The following is a 19,021-nucleotide window of genomic DNA, read 5'->3' on the forward strand; positions in this document are numbered from 1 at the left end:
GGGGGTCAAAATATCTCTCTTGAAGAATGCTAGATTTCTTTCTGCTTTTGATTTTTTGATTCTCTGAGATCGCGTTTTGTCTTCTGTTTGTTGTAGGATTTTAGGAAATCACAATTGTGTTGTGATCGTGTTAAGCTAAGCTTACATTGTTAATAAACTAGAGATTTTTCTACCAAAATAACTGTTAGCATTTTCCTCGTAGGATCGATATGTGGACTCTGATACCGCATATTACTTGACATATATACTTGCGTGATTGACCAACTTGCCTTGCGACAACTTTTCGGTCGTCATTCTTTTCAAACCCAAATAGAAAGTTCATCCCTAACTATAGACTCGGTTGGCAAATCTGTCACAAACTTGGCCTAACGAGTTCTTCTCCTTGTTTTCCTTTTGGGTGATTTGACCTTCAAGGCATATAGTATGGCATCATTTGCCGACTTAGAATAAATATGCATAGCATTTGTGAGTAGCTTGAGTGCTTGAATGGAGTGCCTAAACAAGTTTGGGTGTTTCTCGAAGAAATACAATAATTATTTGACAACAAGAATTAATAGGCCTTAAGGTTGAGTACATGGAATATGATCGTGACAACTTCAATAAAATAATCCTTCTATTTTAGCTAACTAACTTTGAGTACTATCTAATGAACGGAGTTGGCTTGGTCTGAATTTTGTTTAAGTTATATTTAGGCATATATTTAGTTATCTAATTCTCTTAAATTTATTGAGAATATTCACAAAAAATAAAGAAATTATATATATTATCGTAATGAGCTATCACTCCATTAATGATTTGAATTCACTCTTCATACATTTAGCATGATTATAAGAATATATATACAAGCTTGATAAGATCATTTGAAGGTTGTAATATTTAGTCATATTCTATCTTTGTTCTTACCATGCATTTTTTCTTCTTGAAATCAATGTGGATCACATTCCTGTGTTCAGAAGTTATGATCATCTTCATAAATTCATTGTTGGCAATATTCTTATGAAAATTTGACCAAAATTTTGGAGACAAATGGAGGGGAAAATTTTTTTTTTCCTGAAAACTAATGTTTAAGGAGGTGAAGATAGGTTTACATCATTACATGAGATGAATAAGATTGGTAGTTTTGATATTTTTTCTATGGAAACAAACTCTTAAAATGAACTCTTAAAAGAGGCAATGATTCCTTAATTAAATTAATTATCGAGCTAATGTCTTCTCAAATTGTACTAAGAGTTGAGCTGTCGACTCTTCGGAACAAATCGATAATCAAGCCAAAGACTTCTTGAAATGAGCTAGGGATTGAGCCAACAAATTTCTGTTTTGTTCTTATAGGGCAAGTTGTCCAAGAATTAGTGACTAAAGTTGGAGAAAATGAAAAAGAACAATTGGAGATAATATGAATTTAAATGAGATTTAAAAATTGATTGTAAAATATTAATTGTGGTAAAAGATATGAACCACTTGATAAAAATTGAAGAAATGAAGAAGAAAAATGATGTATTTGTGCATAATAAAGGCTTACTCGATAATAATTAATGGTATAGGCCCATTGTTTTGGTCAATCAATGAGAGAAAATAAGTGAGCATTATGTTTGTCAGACATTCATGCATAAAACAAAGAATGATCATCTTCTCATAATCTCCTTTCTTCTTTATCCATTATGATAGACTCGTGATTAATTATCCATCTTTATTAGCAATTAATCATGTATTGATGAAGTAAGTCGATATTGGAGAAATTTATTATGTCTTGTAAATCACACGTCCGGACAACAACGATGACCCGACCATGTCACAATGTTTTTCGTATGTTCAGATCGTCGCCAATGTCCAGAGACATCAAACATAATAATTTATCCAATAATAGGCAACCAATGTATAATCCCCTCCTATCTTGATCTCATCTCCTCTCTCATCAGTTAAGATAATCGCCTGCACAATAAGGCATTGAGCCATATGTTTTTGCTAGAAGGGAAGAGTATAGGGTAGCAAGAACTTTTTTTAATGCTTGTTGAGACTGAAATTCTACAACCTTAAGAGGCTTACACTCCATCTTCTCATCTTCTTTGAATATTGTGAATTCTTCCCCTCTCACCTACACTAAACATTGGCCAAAAAGTTGAAAAACTTAAAATCAATTCCTATGTTATCTTCTCTACATTCTCTCTCCTCCCCCTTCTCTCTCGTTTGCTCTCTCTCTCTCTATCTAACTCACTTGTAGGTCAAGCTGCACTCGCGCACAACGATATTGTACACTGTTATACTTGTAATTGTACACATATTATACAATAGTGTTGAGTTCTAGCACTTCAGACACATTTCGTTTAACCATAGAGAATGACATAGCAAAAAGCTGCAAGATGTGATAAAAGCTACATGATGTCACATGACATGATGTATCTTTGTATAATTCTATGTACTTCTTATTTATTTCTTGTCAAATCTCTTACTAATGTGAAAGGTCACCCTAAGATTTAAAAAGAGGTGCCAACTATTTAAACAAACGATGACTCTATCTTCACACAAGCTCCTCTCTCCCTTTTTCTCTCTTTCTCCTCAATACCAATAGAATTTGTGCATAAAATACAAATATATTTGTGTTGAACATCCTGAAAGATGCGGTAAAAATGGATCAATATATTAAATCTAAAGTTACGCATAGAGATTTCTAAAAAATAGCAAAGACCACACTATAGGAAACTTTATTAGAGGATATAATATTTTCTATCCTTAACTATTTCTTTTTCTTACCATTAACATTTAATCTTCCATCCTTGATTTATTCTTTATTTTTTATTATATTTTTATTATTTTTCATTGGTGATTTTTTATGCCAAAATATATTGATGTCTCGGACAACTCATCTAATTGATAAATCAAAAAAATTTGCCCTTATAAGTTTCATAAGAACAAAAAGAAAACAACCATAATTTTTGAACTCTGCTTGCTCAAAAATTGAATGTTATGGAGAATTTAGAGAAGCTCCTTCTAAAATATAACTCGAACGAAATAAAATGTGAAGCCAATTAACATAGCATTAAGGACCACGAGATCTCTGTCTACATAAAGTTAAAAAATTATGACGACTACTAGTTGTGAGATAGTTATGGTTCCCAAATGAAGGATAACACAAATTTAACAAAATAACTTAATTTTTTTATAGCTGAGTTATATTACATTAAAAGACTCCAACTAGTCACCAAAAAAAAAGAAAATTTCTTATAAAAAACATAAATTTCAACAAAAAAATCTTATACTAAAGTTATGTTCACTGATAATACTCAAAACTCTTCCCAGTATTTTGTAATTTGTATGATTCTCTTCATTTTCTTCATAATGGATTTTTTAATGTGGTGTGGTTCCGTGATTTTTTCCTATTCTCGTGTTTTTCTGCATTAAAGCTTATGTTATTATGTATTTTCTATGATTTTTTTTATTTTGTTCGTTTATATTCAAGGTTTTACTACGAATCTCTAGAATTATTTTGGCGCCTGATATAACAAACTCTTCGCGCATTCGGTTGAAGAAGTGCGCAGACTTTGTCAATCCACTTGCCTCGTCGAGTGGGAAGATTCACTCAAAACAACTCAATATCATTAAAAGGTTTCACAAAGGACCACGAGATCTCTGTCTAGATAAAGTTAAAAAATTATGACGACTACTAGTTGTGACACGAGATCTCTGTCTACATAAAGTTAAAAAATTATGACGACTACTAGTTGTGAGATAGTTATGGTTCCCAAATGAAGGATAACACAAATTTAACAAAATAACTTAATTTTTTTATAGCTGAGTTATATTACATTAAAAGACTCCAACTAGTCACCAAAAAAAAAGAAAATTTCTTATAAAAAACATAAATTTCAACAAAAAAATCTTATACTAAAGTTATGTTCACTGATAATACTCAAAACTCTTAAGAAAATTTCTTATAAAAAAACATAAATTTCAACAAAAAAATCTTATGCTAAAGTTATGTTCACTGATAATACTCAAAACTCTTCCCAGTATTTTGTAATTTGTATGATTCTCTTCATTTTCTTCATAATGGATTTTTTAATGTGGTGTGGTTCCGTGATTTTTTCCTATTCTCGTGTTTTTCTGCATTAAAGCTTATGTTATTATGTATTTTCTATGATTTTTTTTATTTTGTTCGTTTATATTCAAGGTTTTACTACGAATCTCTAGAATTATTTTGGCGCCTGATATAACAAACTCTTCGCGCATTCGGTTGAAGAAGTGCGCAGACTTTGTCAATCCACTTGCCTCGTCGAGTGGGAAGATTCACTCAAAACAACTCAATATCATTAAAATTAAAATAGTGCGCAGACTTTGCCAATCCACTTGCCTCGTCGAGTTGGAAGATTCACTCAAAACAACTCAATATCATTAAAAGGTTTCACAAATAAATTTTTAATTTATTATGAATATTATAAAAATTCTTTTTTAATAAAAAAATTGAGATTTAAATCGTTTAGGAATATTTATTTTTTGTGTCATTCATTTATTTCAAAGTAGTTGCCATGAGTATATATATTGAACTCTGTAATGAAGGAATTAGCAAACTTTGAATGTCATGTCATATGATAATATCATTAATTTGATGAATCAATCTATCATAATTAGGAACTTGGTCTTAGTGTAAAGGGTGATCTTTTGTTTGCTCATATATATTTATTTTAAAAAGAAGAAAAATCTTTTGAATGAAATTAAAATTTCTCAATGAAAAGTTATTTCTTAGCTTTAGTAAGATATACTATAAGAGAAGAGAAAGGAAGATATCTCTTATCGAAAGTGGGAGGCGTCTGAATTTTACATCTCTATTCCCCAAGGTCCCTCTCCTTTATCCCCTCGAATGAGAGAGAAAAAGCAACAACAAATATGGATTGTGCATTATAAAACCTGAGAAGAGGGAGATATGGATGTCATGCAACTCTTATATAGCATTGACGCATGTCTGTTATGAGGTGATGTTTTTCATATCTATGGTTTGTAACTCTCTAAGAGCAATTATGGAGAACGACCCAAGTTACTTCGACAAGTAAACGTGGCAGGTCACTTCGGCAAGTGAGTTCCACAAACAAGCTCGACAAGTCACTTCGACAAGTGAGTTCGACAAGTGAAGCCGACGGGGCCCTTTATTAAGAAAGACGGTTGGGATTTTCAATCCCATGAAATCTCTCATCATGTATCTCGTCCCATGAGAGCCACATAAAAGTCTAAAAAATTAAAATCGTATTCTAAAAAAATTAAAAATATTTTTAAAAATATTTGAATTTTATTCAAGCCACCATTTGAAGTTATGTCAGACTATCATTGATAGATAGATTCAAACATACTTTAAATAAGGTTTGAATATAATTTGAAATGACTCTATAAAGGTTCAAATTAAATTCAAATAAGTATCACATAGGATTTGAATAAATTTCAATGATGGTTTTTATAAGATGTGATCAAATCAAAGAAGGTCCGAAGAGATTTAATCATGCTACAATGATTTCTTACTTATGGTTCCAAGATATTTCAATGTTATTTATTTAGCATTTAATCATCATTTTTTTTAGTTTTATAATATATAATTTGCTTAGTATTCAATCATCTTATCAAAATTATTTAATTGTGAATCAATTATGGAGTATATATTAGTTGATATAATAAAGAGTGTCATCACAACATCTATGACACTATGAAGTGGCAATCATTATTGGTGCATATTAGAAAATTTGCGGTATCAGGGTAATAGATTATCATTTTAGCTTGGTACGAATATTCAGCGCATACTAAAAAAAGAAAAAGCAACTAATAATGACACTAGGAGTTTTTACGTAGAAAACTCAGAAAAGGAAAATACTACGAGTTCTGACTCAGCTGAAGAGTTCCACTATAAAAAGATGATTACAGTTACAACATCTTGTTTCGCATTTGATGGATATTCGAGTTCCTTAATGATGTCAAAATTGACTGATCTTGGGCTCTTTTGATTTGTCTCACGAAGATGCTCGATTTGACCATAATCTTATCAGATTCGACATTTGTTAAACCTTCCAAATATGGACATAAAGCTTTCATTTGTGGCTTAATGATTTGATCTGAGTTTGATTTGACTCAGATTGGATCAATTTTGGTATCATTGGATCCGCTTCATTAAGTCGGTTAATTTGATTGTAATTTTGCTGAAATTGTAGCTCTGATTGACTTTTAATCAAAATTTGAATATTCTTTACTCGACTTGTTGCCTCGAGATTCATGTGATGCCTTGAGATTCATGCACGTATTAAAATTTTGTTGGCTACATATCAATTATATTAAATTAAAGAATTCATATAATAAGTACAAGCGCATTAGTTTGAGCATATCACAATCAAAGTGTTCAATACAAATGTAAAGAAAAAAAGCTTTCTACAATTAAATACAATCATAATAATTATAGCATTATATCACATAAAAAGTGTTCGATACAAATGTAAAGAAAAAAAGCTTTGTACAATTAAATACAATCATAATAATTATAGCATTATAGATAATTGTTTTTATGCAATTGAATAAAACCACAATATTTATAACACAACAAAAATTAAATTTCCCCTACTATGTCTACAATTAGTGCTTTAATATTAAATAATGATGAATCCTAACTTTGGTTAATGAGTATTCTTGAGAAATGCACTAATAAATATCAATATGATTCAAATTATTCTCATTAATTAAATATTTAATATGTGTCTATATATATATTTTATTTACCCAACCCAAAAAAATAAAAAATAAAAAATATTCGAGTCCCTCTTCAACCCTCTTTTAACCCTAATTTCTCATAATAACCATCCTTTTTTTAAATACGGAATCCAAAATGCAAAACCCTACTCTCGAAATTTCTACTCCTTTAAAACACCCGCCGCTTCGCCGCCTCCACCGGGCCGCACATCCTCCATCATCTTCTCCACCTTCGCATCGAACTTCCATTTGCTTCTTCTTCGAGGCGGCTCTTCATGGTCCTTTCCACCTCCATGATTTCATCTCACACCCATCGCTGGATCCAACCCCGTCGCCTCCTCTCGGTTCTCCGTGCTCTGGATCTATGAGCTTAAATAATAACACATGTTTTGATTCTCTTGTGTTTTTATTCCATTCACCTTGTTACTTTGTAGCGGCCTTTGGTTGTTTCTTTCTTGCTTTTTGTTTTTTTGCTTCCGGCTGTTCTATGCCGTAGAGATGATGCCTTTGAGCGATGAAGCAGCATATGACTTATGAGAGGCGGCGGATCGTTAGGAAACGCGGTGAGGAAGAGGAGGGTGCGGTATCGGCAGAGGCGGCGGCGGAAATTGCGTCGAGAGTTTTTCCCTTGCAGACGCCGACTGCGGCGATGCTGACGGTCGCAAGGAAATCATCGACGAGGGTTTTTGTGCCCAGAAAGGCAATAACGGACAAGCGGCCCTGGAAAGGAAGTTATTACACGAGAGTTCTCCGGTCAGGGAAGCCCCTCCATCTTTCTGAGCCTGTGAAGAAGGCTAGAGACTACGATTCTGGCAAATTGAATGATATAAGATTGTTGGAAAGTGGGGAAAAAACGGAGAGTAGGTTGGGTGCGGGGATTGAGCACGAGTTAGATGGGAATGAAGTGGGTGCGCCGGTGTTCCAGGAGCTCGGAAAGAAATTTGAGAATGTTTATAGCCGAAAGCGCCAGAGAATTCCGTCCGTTGGGTGGATTGGTTTGGACTCATCTCCTTCAGATGGTGGAGCGGAAGCCAGCGATCCACGATACAGGTTTGTGTTTTCTAGAAAACGGAAGAAGAAGAAACTAGAGGTGAGGAATGGTTTTGGTGAAGTAAGAGGTGGTCAGGTTGGAGAGAGTGAATATTTATTCAGAGCTGGAGTGATACATGATCGTCTTCAGGTCGGAAAGTTCAACAGGACGAACCTGCACACCATCGACATTAGTGATTGTAAACTTTGGACTAGTTTTAGTGAACACTTAGTGCTAGTTGTGCTTTTAGAATCTTCGTCTAATGACATTTTACTTAGGTTTCGGAAATTTCTTATTTCTGTAATCAGCTGGATGAGGAAGACAAGGGTGAGTCTACGCTACCTTACTGCATTTCTTCTATCTGAACCGATTTGCAGTACTTTTTCACGTAATGGCATCCATTTCTTGCCTCTTGCGGATCGTAATAGTGTAAGATTTCATCATCTACAAACTTCACCTTTATGCTTAATTAGTTCTTTCCCTTAGTTCTACCACCTTATTATCTAATTCCTAATGATTTATCTCTGTTTTTCCTCAGAAATTTCTTCTTGGGAGTTCTATTTCTAATTTTGGGATCTGCAAGCTTTACAGCGCAAGGGAATCTCTTCCCCTGATGTCTCTAAATTTTCTTGCACTTCCTTCCTATTTTACAAGCTTGCATTTGGAGTTTCTTCTTCGTTCCCAACATCTCTCTCCTGCTCTTTCAACATATCTCACGGACTTGAACAAGAAACAAAGGCTGGATATTCACGGCCATGCTGGTGTTTTTCATGTTCATTCGGAGACCGATTTTTCGGGAACTTCGCCCTCTGTTTCTGCAATTCCTGCCGTCAATAGGAACTTACCCAGTGCTGCGGCAACTTCTGCAGTTGTTGCACAAAGTATGCATGCTTCTAAGTTAAGGAAACTCCATAGGAGGAGAAGCTTTTTTAGACAATCAAGAATTCACAAATTTTCTTCAGTGGACTGCCTTAGTATATTGAGCTCTAGTGAGAACGGTGCTCAAACTTTGGCGGATCCTCTCCATGTGAGTCATGTTGAACCTTTAGATGGGCCATTTGTTTCTTCTATTGATAAGCTCAGCCCTACTTCATCTCAATCAAAACTTTTGGAAGTTGGTAAAAGGAACCATGGTGAGCAGATGAAAGAGATAAAGGCTGCACTTTCTGATATTAAGCAGAACATCGATTCAATTCAATGCAAAGCAAATATCTTGTTCACTGCTGGTGATAGATGCTGGAGAGAAGAAGGAGCTGAAGTTTTATTGGAATTGTCTGGTTCAGGTGAGTGGTGCTTGGCAGTGAAGATTGGAAACAATTTAAGGTACCTTCACAGACCTCAAGATATGAAGTATACTCTAAACCGTTTTAATCATGCATATATGTGGATTGGTGAGGATGGCTGGAGACTTGAGTTTTGTGAAAAGTGGGACTGGCTGACTTTTAAGGAGCTGCATGCAGAGTGTCGCCAGCGCAATAACGTCCCAAAAGAAGATCTTTCTGTAAAATTTATACCTGTGCCAGTGTTTATGGATATTCCTGCTTATGAGGATGATACTGTATCGATTTTTGAGCGACCCGAGCAGTATATCCGAATGAAACATGATGATGAAATTTTACGAGCTACAGTGAGTGAAGTTCCCTATTACGATATGGATTCAGGAGATGAGGAGTGGTTGAAGCAGCACAAGTCTAATAACTCTATTTTACAGAATGGTCCCTCATCTTGTCTAATGGAGGACACGTTTGAAAGATTGATATTCACATTTGAAAAGAATGCATATTATAGTTCTAATGTAATATCTTTTGAAAGTGAACCAATTAATCATGAAGAATTAGGTTCTAAAGATATGGTAGCGGGTGTCTATGATTACTGGTTGAAGAAGAGGAAACAAAAGCGTGCTCCTTTGGTCAGGGTTTTCCAGGTAATAATGATGTGCATGATTTTGTTTACCCCAAAAATGTCTTTAAATATTCAGTGTATTGTTTGCATAATGGTTCATCTGCTATCTGAAAGTTAGAAGCGTTCCAATTGATCTTTTATCCCTCACTTTCATATATTTTCATAGTTGTACTGCTTCTTGCATGCAAATTGTAATTTTGTGGAGTTTTGCAAGTTATTTTTTATTCATACAACCAGATTGATAAATTATTGCATGCCTTGTTATTTTAATTAGCTTATTTAGCAAAGCATACCCATAAAAATTTTAGTTTATTATGCTGGCACCCGCACACACCTATCTCCTTTCATTTCCTATAATTTGTGGGATGAATTGGGGCTGCCAATGAAACTCAAGCTGTTATAATTCATAGACGCCGCTGCTAATGATTCCCTGTAATCTTTTTTTACTTCACCCACTTTTTTTTTTTTTTTTTGGGAGAAGATTTACATACATAACACTTCTATCCTATGCATTTGGATATCTAACTCCATCCATGAAAAGTTTTATTCAACTTTTTAAAAGTTAAAAGAGTGGTATTTTCCTAATGTGATCTGAAAGATTTGTGGTATAAACGTAAAAATTAAAGTTAGTGTTAGATATGTTAATGCATAAGAATTGGGTGGTATGTATGTAAATCATCTTTCTTTTTTTTTTTTTTGGTGCAGCATAAGCTTTGTTGTTTGGATAGATGATTCTTAAAATGCCCATTTCACCGAGCAGTGCAATTTTTTTCCTGTTTTGAATGGTTCCAAGGGGAAATTTATGATAATTTGTATTGCTTGTGTTGTTGTTCCTTTTGTTTAATGGTGTGGTATTGTTCTGTTTTTTTTTTCTTGTCCAATTTAATAAGGTAAACTTGCCGATTGAGTTATACTGATGGACGCAGAAGAAATACGGATTCTTATTCCACTTATTGGCTTGCTTTGGTTGTAATATGATGCCTATGCCTTAAAATTGTAAAATACAGAACATGATCTTCATTCTGCTGTTATAAGAAAGCATCTCATTGTAGAGCTATGTTAAAAATTGTTCCGAGAAGTCAATTCTAAACTATACGGCATTACAAATTTTTTTGATCTGTAATTGACTGTTGCATGTAAAATCTTTAAAGACAAAGAAATAGTGTGCGCATTACTTCAATTTATTGCAATCTATATTTCTACTGCAAGAAATGCAGGTGTTTTTTTGGTGTAGTTACAACCTGTGCATGAAACTAACGTTAATTGGTGATTAATCAACTTCATATTCTATAGCTTGGCATCTCCAGCAAAGTGAAAAATTTCTGCATATATTTTTCCTGTTTTTCTTCATTAAACTATTGAAAGAGCATGATGGGCAAGTTTTATGTATTTTCTTATTCTACAGTTTGGCATTTCTTATTTTTTATTTCCTCCAACTAGAACCATTTTCCCTTCTTTTTCTTTGATCTTTCTTTCAATGTTTAATTTCTTCAAAATGTGAGTAATTTTTGGTTGATATCACATGGAAAAATGTTTCATGCAAATTTCGGCAGCTGATGTTGCATTTATTGAGTTTTATTATTGTAGATAAAGTTTGTTTGATTTGAATTGTGACATCTAATGGTCTTATATGCTGAACAAATCCTCTCTTCTTAATTTTGTGATCTTCTTTGTTTATAGGACATGCTTTCTTATGCCGTTGAATTATTAATATTTATTTATTATTATTATGAGTTTCACTTTTAACTATTGCACTCCCTTGCATTGAGTACTGCTCTATGGCAAGCTTTTCCCGATTAACAAACATGACATTCAATGATTACCAGGAATTGATTCCAGTTCTCTCAGAACTCCCCAAAAGGACTGCCACCGTCATTTAAGATTGATATTTTTGTAGCTAGTTTGGAATTAGCTATTTAAATTATCATTTGATGGTTCACAGTACTTAGGCTGCTCAATTTGCAAAAACTAGTTTGCGTTTTTTTTAATAACTCTGGTGCTTTAAATTTATGCATGAAATTAGTGTGTGTTTCATTTAAAAAAAGTGATAATAGTGCTTTTTTTATATGATAATAAGTGCTAATGTGTGGAAATATTAAACTTTAGGTGTGCTATATGTAAATACATAAGAATCATAAACTATGTATGTAAATGTCCCTAGATTATATGAAGAAAACTACGTATTGTTAAGAAAGACTGTTTAGTAGCTTATTCTGATAAGGGCCCTTTTTTCTCGCTCAGAATTGTTGGAGATGCTTTTGCTGAGTATGCACTCCTCCCAAGTGTCTCCTGTTTTCCACACTACTTTCAACATGCAGTTACATGAGTTTTGTTTTTTTGTCCTGTTCCATTAAACGAATGGAATTTTACATACATACCACACCATACTAATGCATCTACAAATCCAACACCCAAAGTTCGATATTTACTCTCGTAACAACTTGGTTTCATAAACCTATACATAAAAAGGTGTATTTCACCTTTAAAAGATAGTGATGGTGTTATTTTTTATGTGATGTTGAATGGTGTGCATGTAAATATGATCTTTTAGGTGCCAGATATGTAAATATATAAGAATTGTGGGGGTATTTATGTAGATGCCCTTCTTAATTAAACCCTGTTTCAGTGAAAGTCCCTTCTTTTTTTTTGTCTGGAACGACCTTTTTATACTTAATGCTTCTCTTTTGCCAGTCTTTATAATTAATGCTTCTCTTTTGGCAGTCTGTCAATCAAAATATAACGTAAATTTTCTTATAAGCAGGGTTTATCTCTGAGAAAACCACAATTGATGCAAAGACAAGTTCTTCGAAAGAGGAGATCTTTTAAAAGAATACGAAGTCAAATTGGGCGAGGAAAGCCTGCCTTCGGGTTTGATTGTATGTGTTTCTCGCTAGTTTTTTTTCTTTTATTTGATGTTTAATGCCAGCATATCTTGCCATAAATTCAAAGTTTTAAAAAATGAAATCTCCTTTTCATGCATGGGTAAGATAGTATATATGTAAAAATTGAAGTTTAGGTGTTAGATATGTCAATAAATAGGAATTGACTGGTATTTATATGAATCTTCGATATTTTCGTTTCAGCAACTGTCATCTTCTTACATGCTGATTTATGACTTCCCCTTTTACTTGCTGCTAAACGAATTAAGAGGCAGCTGAACATTGGGCATTCAAATTAGATGTTTTTAACCGATTCCGTTCTAATTGAAATTTGAACAAGTTGTTGCTGAACTTTAGTAAGCCCGTGATAAATGAAGAGTTTAATAGTTTGATATCACATTAAAATGTTTGTCATTTATTAGAACTATGCATATCAGATTGGTCATTGTTTCCATCTAAATTTCTTGTCAGAGCTGATTTAAACAAGTCTTTTAACTGTTACTGGCTAACTGGTACAGGTTCAAACCTACATCACACAATCCAAACAATAAATAATGTGCTGTTTTTTGGATCACACGTGTATATGTTTTTATTTATTTTGTTTGCATCAAAGAAATTATTAGAGATGCGCATCATCTTCAAAGAACGAAGCTGAAGTGGGTGTCTCGAATTGCTGTTTTTACTTTTTTGTTTTTTGGGTGTAATTTTTTACTGGAATTCAATCTACATAAACTCTCCTAGTGGCATCATTTTTCCTATTTTTTGATTTGATTTTGTTTTTAGGAATATTTACATACATACCATTTAATTCTATATTTACACATCTAAGACCAAAACTTTAATTTTTACTTACATGCCATGTTCCATATGCATGAAAATGCACATTTCACTTTTTAAAAGTTATGATAGTTGTATCTTTTATGCGATATGAAAGATTTTAGTAGTATAAATGTAAAAAATAGAGTTTAGATGTTAGGAAAGTAAATGCATAGGACTTGGATGGTATGCTTGTAAATGTCCCTATTTTTTTATTCTGATCTTGCAAAGCCATTTTGTTTAAGTTCTCCTGTGAGTTGCTTAGTTAGATTTGAAACGAGGGGGGATCATTTTAGCCGGCTTGGTTGTATGACCTTTTCTGTTTCATTTTGATTGTCCTCAATTATGCATTTGACATTTTTGCTTCAAAAGAGGTTATGCTCTTATTATTATTTAGGGCCATTTAGATACATACCAGCCAATTCCTATGTATTTACATTATCAAACACCTAACCTTTACTTTTTGACAAAAAAGTTTTCACATCACATAAAAAAAATACCACCATTTTAATTTTTAAAATGGGAAATGCACCTTTTAATGATTTAAAAATTGAAGTGTAGTTGTTTGATATATAAATTTATGGGAATGGAGTGGTATGTATGTAAATCTTCCTATTTTTTTCTTGGTTTTCTAAATCATTCAATTCAAGTAAACTAGTCTTAAATATTAATAAATGTAGAAGCTCATTTTGTAATTGTGCCTTGATACTCAATTTTAATGTAGCCTTTAACTCTATCTTAAGTGTAATTATTTACTTGAATGCATTGGCATTCGGTTGAGCTTATTTTCATTTTTTTTTTAAATGTAACCAAAATTAATTAAAATTTATTTTGTAATTATTTTTTTTAGGCATTCTTTTATTTGCCCGCTGAGCTTATTTCCTTTGAACAAGATCTGATTATTTTCTAGGGAGATTCACATACATACCACTCAATTCCTATGTATTTGCATATCTAACCACCCAAAGTTCAATTTTTAAATATATATACCATTTTTCCAATGCATGAATAACATGAAATGATTAAAAGGTAAAAAAAAAAGTGGATCAAATAGGTGTTCGATACGTAAATACCTAGGAATTGGGTGGTATGTATGTAAATAGGTGTTCGATACGTAAATACATAGGAATTGGGTGGTATGTATGTATATGCTCCACTTTTCTATTTCCTTTTTCTATGTCTACAACTTTGAAGCACCGTCTGTTCATCATTTATGAACAACTTTGAAGCAACGTCTGTTCATCATTTATGAAGAGTTGGATGTGAGGCAGAAGTCCCATTGATAGAAATAATATCATTTTTCTTTCATTTATTTACATTATTTTAATCTTTGATCTGATCAAATACAAATCAAATAACATTTTTCTTCATTCATATGATTAAATACAAATCAAATAACATTTTTCTTCATTCATATTATAATGACTTGAATTGTTCATGATTTGTGAAAATAGTGAAATAAATAACTCAAAATTCATGAAGAGTTACATACATTACCATTCATTTCCTAAGTATTTACACATCTAACCTAAACTTCAATTTTTACACACATTACAACTCACCCATGCATAAGATGTACTTCACCTTTTTTTCTTTTAGGTTTAAATAGTGATATATTTGATATGATAGCAAAGATTTGGATGGTATAAATGTAAAAAGCAAAAAATGATTTGGTTGGTATGAAATTTAAACAGAATTTCTATGGAAACATAACAGCTGAGCTAATCAATCTATCTCTCTCTTCTCCAGCCAAGGCCAAAGATGAGGCCAGAGCAGAGGCCCTCCACAAACTCCATGAAGCTGAAAAAGCTTGGTGCCGCTCCGTCGAACTCGCCATCCCGTTGCGCCGACGAGCCGAACTCCTGATGGAAAATGCTGATCTCGCAGCCTATAAATCCTTGATGGCTCTAAGGATTTCGGAAGCCCTTCGATCAACGCCTCCCGAAGCCGTCTCTTCCATTCTGGACTTCACAGAAATTTAAAACAAATTCTAGTTCTTGCATCCTTACCATTCTGCCGCCAAACCGAAGAACTCTAAAATTTCAGGGCCTGCTCTCTAAAGCTTGGTTCTTTCGGAGATGAGGTGAGAACTGTAATTTTGTATAAAAGTTTAGCTAATTTGTAGATCCTGTATTTTAATGTCATGATCTGACGGTAGATGTAGAACAAAAAAAAATTAAATTTTTTTTTTTTTTTTTGTTTTACTCCTTTGGGGATGGGAAAGAAAAATAAAGGAAAAAAAAGGGGGGTTCTTTTATATACATATACACACATATATACATATACACACATATATACATATACACACATATATACATATACACACATATATACATATACACACACACATATACATATACACACACATATACACATACACACACATATACACATACACACACACATATACACATATACACACACATATACACATATACACACACATATACACATATACACATATATACACATATATACATATATATACATATATATATATTTTTTTATTTGAACTTTTAGTGAAATAGATTCAGAGATTGCCTATAAAATGTGCTCAGGGGCTATTTGGTTTATTGGGAAAATTAATTTTTTTATTTTTAGAAATTGAAAGCGCACTTTTTTCTTTCATATGAGGATGGTACGTATACTTAAAAAATTAAAGTGTTGGATGTGTAAATACATAGGAATTGTGTGTAGGGCTGTCAAAACGGCTCGTTGTTCGCGAACAAATCACTCATGTTCGGCTCATTAAGAAGCTCGTGTTCGGTTTGTTAATTTTGTTCGATAAGATAACGAGCCGAACACGAACTAAGATGTGTTTTTTCATGTTCGGCTCGTTTTGGCTCGAAATAATACTCATCAAGTTTATATATATAAAGTAGTATTTAATTGACTACAAGACTACAAAGATTTATAATCAATTAAAATATTGATTAAGAAAATAGAATAAAAATTATTAAATTAGATTCAAATGATGTTTTAATATAAATAATAATTTTTAAATTTTGCTCAAATTCTTATTGTCTTATGGCTACATGATATAAATATAAATAATAATATTTAAATTTTGCTCAAACTCTTATTGTCTTATGGCGCGTGACTAGGAATGTCAAAATGGCTCGTTTGCGAACAACTCGTATTCAGCTCACTAAGTGTTCGACTCATTAAACAAACGAGCCGAACACAAACACACTTTTTGCGCTCAATATATAAACTAATAGGAATTATATGGAGGATCGAAGATTTCTGCAGCAGATTGTGTGATATGTATGTAAAAAATCCATCATTTATATTTTTCACTCCAATCTTTTGTTCTACCAAATACACTTTTATTTATAATGATTTTAGATATGATGATTGTTGCTCTGTTAGAATTTAGAATATCTTAAGAAAATTTCTTATTTATTTAAATTTATCTTTTCAATTTTATAATGTGGAATATTTGCATCAAAAGGCAAATTTTTTTTTTTTTTTTTTTTTTTTTGTTTCCCAACTCGAAATTTACATATCTAGCACCTCAACATTTAGTTTTTACATTCATACCATTCAAATTTACAACATTACATAGACATTTTTATGCATGGTTTCATGGCAAAACAAAGTGTTGCAAGTCCAAATATCAAATTTTAGGTGTTGGCTGTGTAAAATACATAAGAATTGTGCGGTATATATGTAAATTTCCCATAAATTAAATTTACTTATTTCACCAACAATCCTTGCAGCTGCAAACCCCCTCATAAAACCTATGATACCTGTTCACATCCCTCACCACAATCTCCATCCCCACCGCTCTACTCACATACTTGAAGAATTCATGGCAGTCCCCACAAATCCTCAAATTCTTTATCACCCTCAACGCCGGCCTCCCCTCCGCCGCCGTGCCTCCACCGCCGCCAAGCAGCCCCATGGCCACCGCCAACCTCTCACTGTGCTCCCAAACCCCCTCCCCTCCCTTCTCCTCGTACCCCAATTTTCCTGTTTCCCTCTCCAATTCCCTCACTTTCCCATATATCTCCGACGACCTCTCATGCCGGCGATCGCCGGCGATGAAAACGTGCACCCCGCCGGCGACCTCAATCCAGCTCCTCCCTCCCTCCTTCCTCACACCCTGATCCCTCATCCCCATCCAAAGCTTCGCCATCTCCTCCTTCCTCCCTAGAAAAGAATAGATTTTGGCGAGCATAACGTATGCAGAATCATCTCGCGGATCCAACTCCAGGAGTCGCGCCGCCGCTCTCCGGCCGACGTCGGCGTTCCGGTGAGCCATACAGGCGGAGAGGATTGTCCGCCACACTGCGGCGTCGGGCTCGAATGGCATTGCGTGAGCGAATCGCTCGGCTTCATCGAGCCGCCCGGCACGCGCCATGGCTCCCAGCAAGCAGGAATAGTGCTCCAGCTTTGGCTCCACGCTGTAAAGCGCACGCATCGCGTTCAGCCACCTCTCCGTTTCTTCCACCATGCCGGAGTTGCTGTAAGCGGCGAGTATGGCGAGGAAAGTGTAGTCGTCGGGAAGGAGATCTCGTCGCAGCATTTCGTCGAACAGTTGCTGGGCGCAGGCCGCATCGCCTTGCTGGGCGTAGGTGGAGAGCAACGCGTTCCATGAGACGAGGTTAGCTTTTCCGGCGAAGTGTAGTTCGTCGAATGATCGGCGGGCGTCGGGAACGACGCCGGATTTACCGTAGGCGGCGAGCAAAGCGGTGCCGACGATGGGATTGGGGTGGAGGCCGGAGACCACGGAGTGGGAGTGGAAGATGCGGGTTTGATCGAGGGAGGCGGAGTCAGCGGCGGCGCGGACGGCGGAGGAGATGCTGTAGATGGTGGAGGGGAGGCCGCGGCAGTGCATTTGGTGGAAAAAGGAGAGGGATTGGGCGGAGCGGTGGTTGTGGGCGAGGGCGGCGATGATGGCGGAGAAGCAGACGTGGTCCGGGTGGACGATTTCGTCGAACGCCTTGAGTGCGTGGGTGGGGAGGCGGTGTTTGGAGTAGAAGCTGATGAGAGAGCTGGCGGAGAAGGGGAGGGAGGAGAGCGAGAGCTTGAGGGAGAGGGAGTGGAGCTGGAGGCCGAGGGGGAGGTGGAGGGAGGAGGAAGAGAGGATTTTGAGGAGTGAGGAGATGGTGGATTGGGTGGGGAGGGAGGGGCGGCGGAGCATGGAGAGGAAGAGGGAAGCGGCGGATAGAGGGTCGCCGGAGAGGGAGGAGATGGCGGATGTCCATGATGCGGAGTTGGGGGTGACGGGGAGGCGGTGGAAGAGATGGAGGGCGTCGGGGATGGGGGAAGGGGAACGAGAGTAGAGGGAGATTAGTTGGTTGTATTGGAATCTAGCGGAGGCGGAGGAGGTGGTGGCGCTGCTGGATTTGATTAGCTGGGCGTGAAGGCGAGCAGGGTCCGGCACGGCGGCGGCGGTCGCCGGCATTGGTGTTTTAGGACTTGTGCGTGGGGGGGAGGGCATGCGCTTGCATTGGGAACAATTTTATAGGACTAGAATAAACAGTTTGTAAAATTTATACTTGTTTACATTTATTGATTAGAATTAGTTATATTATAAATTGTTTTTATTTAGATCGAGCTTTAGCCTGTCATTTATATATGGTCATGTATTAGAGCTGTCAAAAGAATTAATAGTTTGCGAACAGGTCATGTTACACTTGATAAGTAGCTCGTGTTTGAATCATTAGTTAAGTAA

At 35.2% G+C, this 19,021-nt stretch overlaps 2 protein-coding genes across 2 annotated transcripts; one reads left to right on the forward strand and one right to left on the reverse strand.

Moving 5' to 3' along the window:
* The first annotated feature begins 6,819 nt into the window (after positions 1–6,819).
* Positions 6,820–15,514, forward strand: LOC110021097. Its single transcript, XM_020719432.1, has 4 exons — positions 6,820–8,170; positions 8,280–9,665; positions 12,405–12,519; positions 15,088–15,514. Exons 1-4 carry the CDS (start codon positions 7,226–7,228, stop codon positions 15,318–15,320), a joined length of 2,679 nt encoding a protein of 892 aa, XP_020575091.1. The 5' UTR covers positions 6,820–7,225; the 3' UTR covers positions 15,321–15,514.
* A 1,396-nt stretch (positions 15,515–16,910) lies between these two features.
* Positions 16,911–18,751, reverse strand: LOC110021080 (pentatricopeptide repeat-containing protein At3g24000, mitochondrial-like). Its single transcript, XM_020719412.1, has one exon. The coding sequence runs from the start codon at positions 18,749–18,751 to the stop codon at positions 17,042–17,044; it is 1,710 nt and encodes a 569-aa protein (XP_020575071.1). The 3' UTR covers positions 16,911–17,041.
* Positions 18,752–19,021: the final 270 nt, after the last annotated feature.

The sequence above is a fragment of the Phalaenopsis equestris genome, unplaced genomic scaffold, assembly GCF_001263595.1.
Source record: "Phalaenopsis equestris unplaced genomic scaffold, ASM126359v1 Scaffold000121, whole genome shotgun sequence".
Classification (NCBI taxonomy): Eukaryota; Viridiplantae; Streptophyta; class Magnoliopsida; order Asparagales; family Orchidaceae; genus Phalaenopsis; species Phalaenopsis equestris.

What these genes read in the sequence shown, in the direction of transcription:
- LOC110021080 (XM_020719412.1), bottom strand. Translation starts at nt 18,751, where the DNA reads ATGCCGGCGACCGCCGCCGCCGTGCCGGACCCTGCTCGCCTTCACGCC.
- LOC110021097 (XM_020719432.1), top strand. Translation starts at nt 7,226, where the DNA reads ATGAAGCAGCATATGACTTATGAGAGGCGGCGGATCGTTAGGAAACGC. An exon ending in CTTTGGTCAGGGTTTTCCAG is followed by an intron (nt 9,666 to 12,404) that starts GTAATAATGATG and finishes TCTTATAAGCAG; the next exon opens with GGTTTATCTCTGAGAAAACC. An exon ending in GCCTGCCTTCGGGTTTGATT is followed by an intron (nt 12,520 to 15,087) that starts GTATGTGTTTCT and finishes TCTCTTCTCCAG; the next exon opens with CCAAGGCCAAAGATGAGGCC.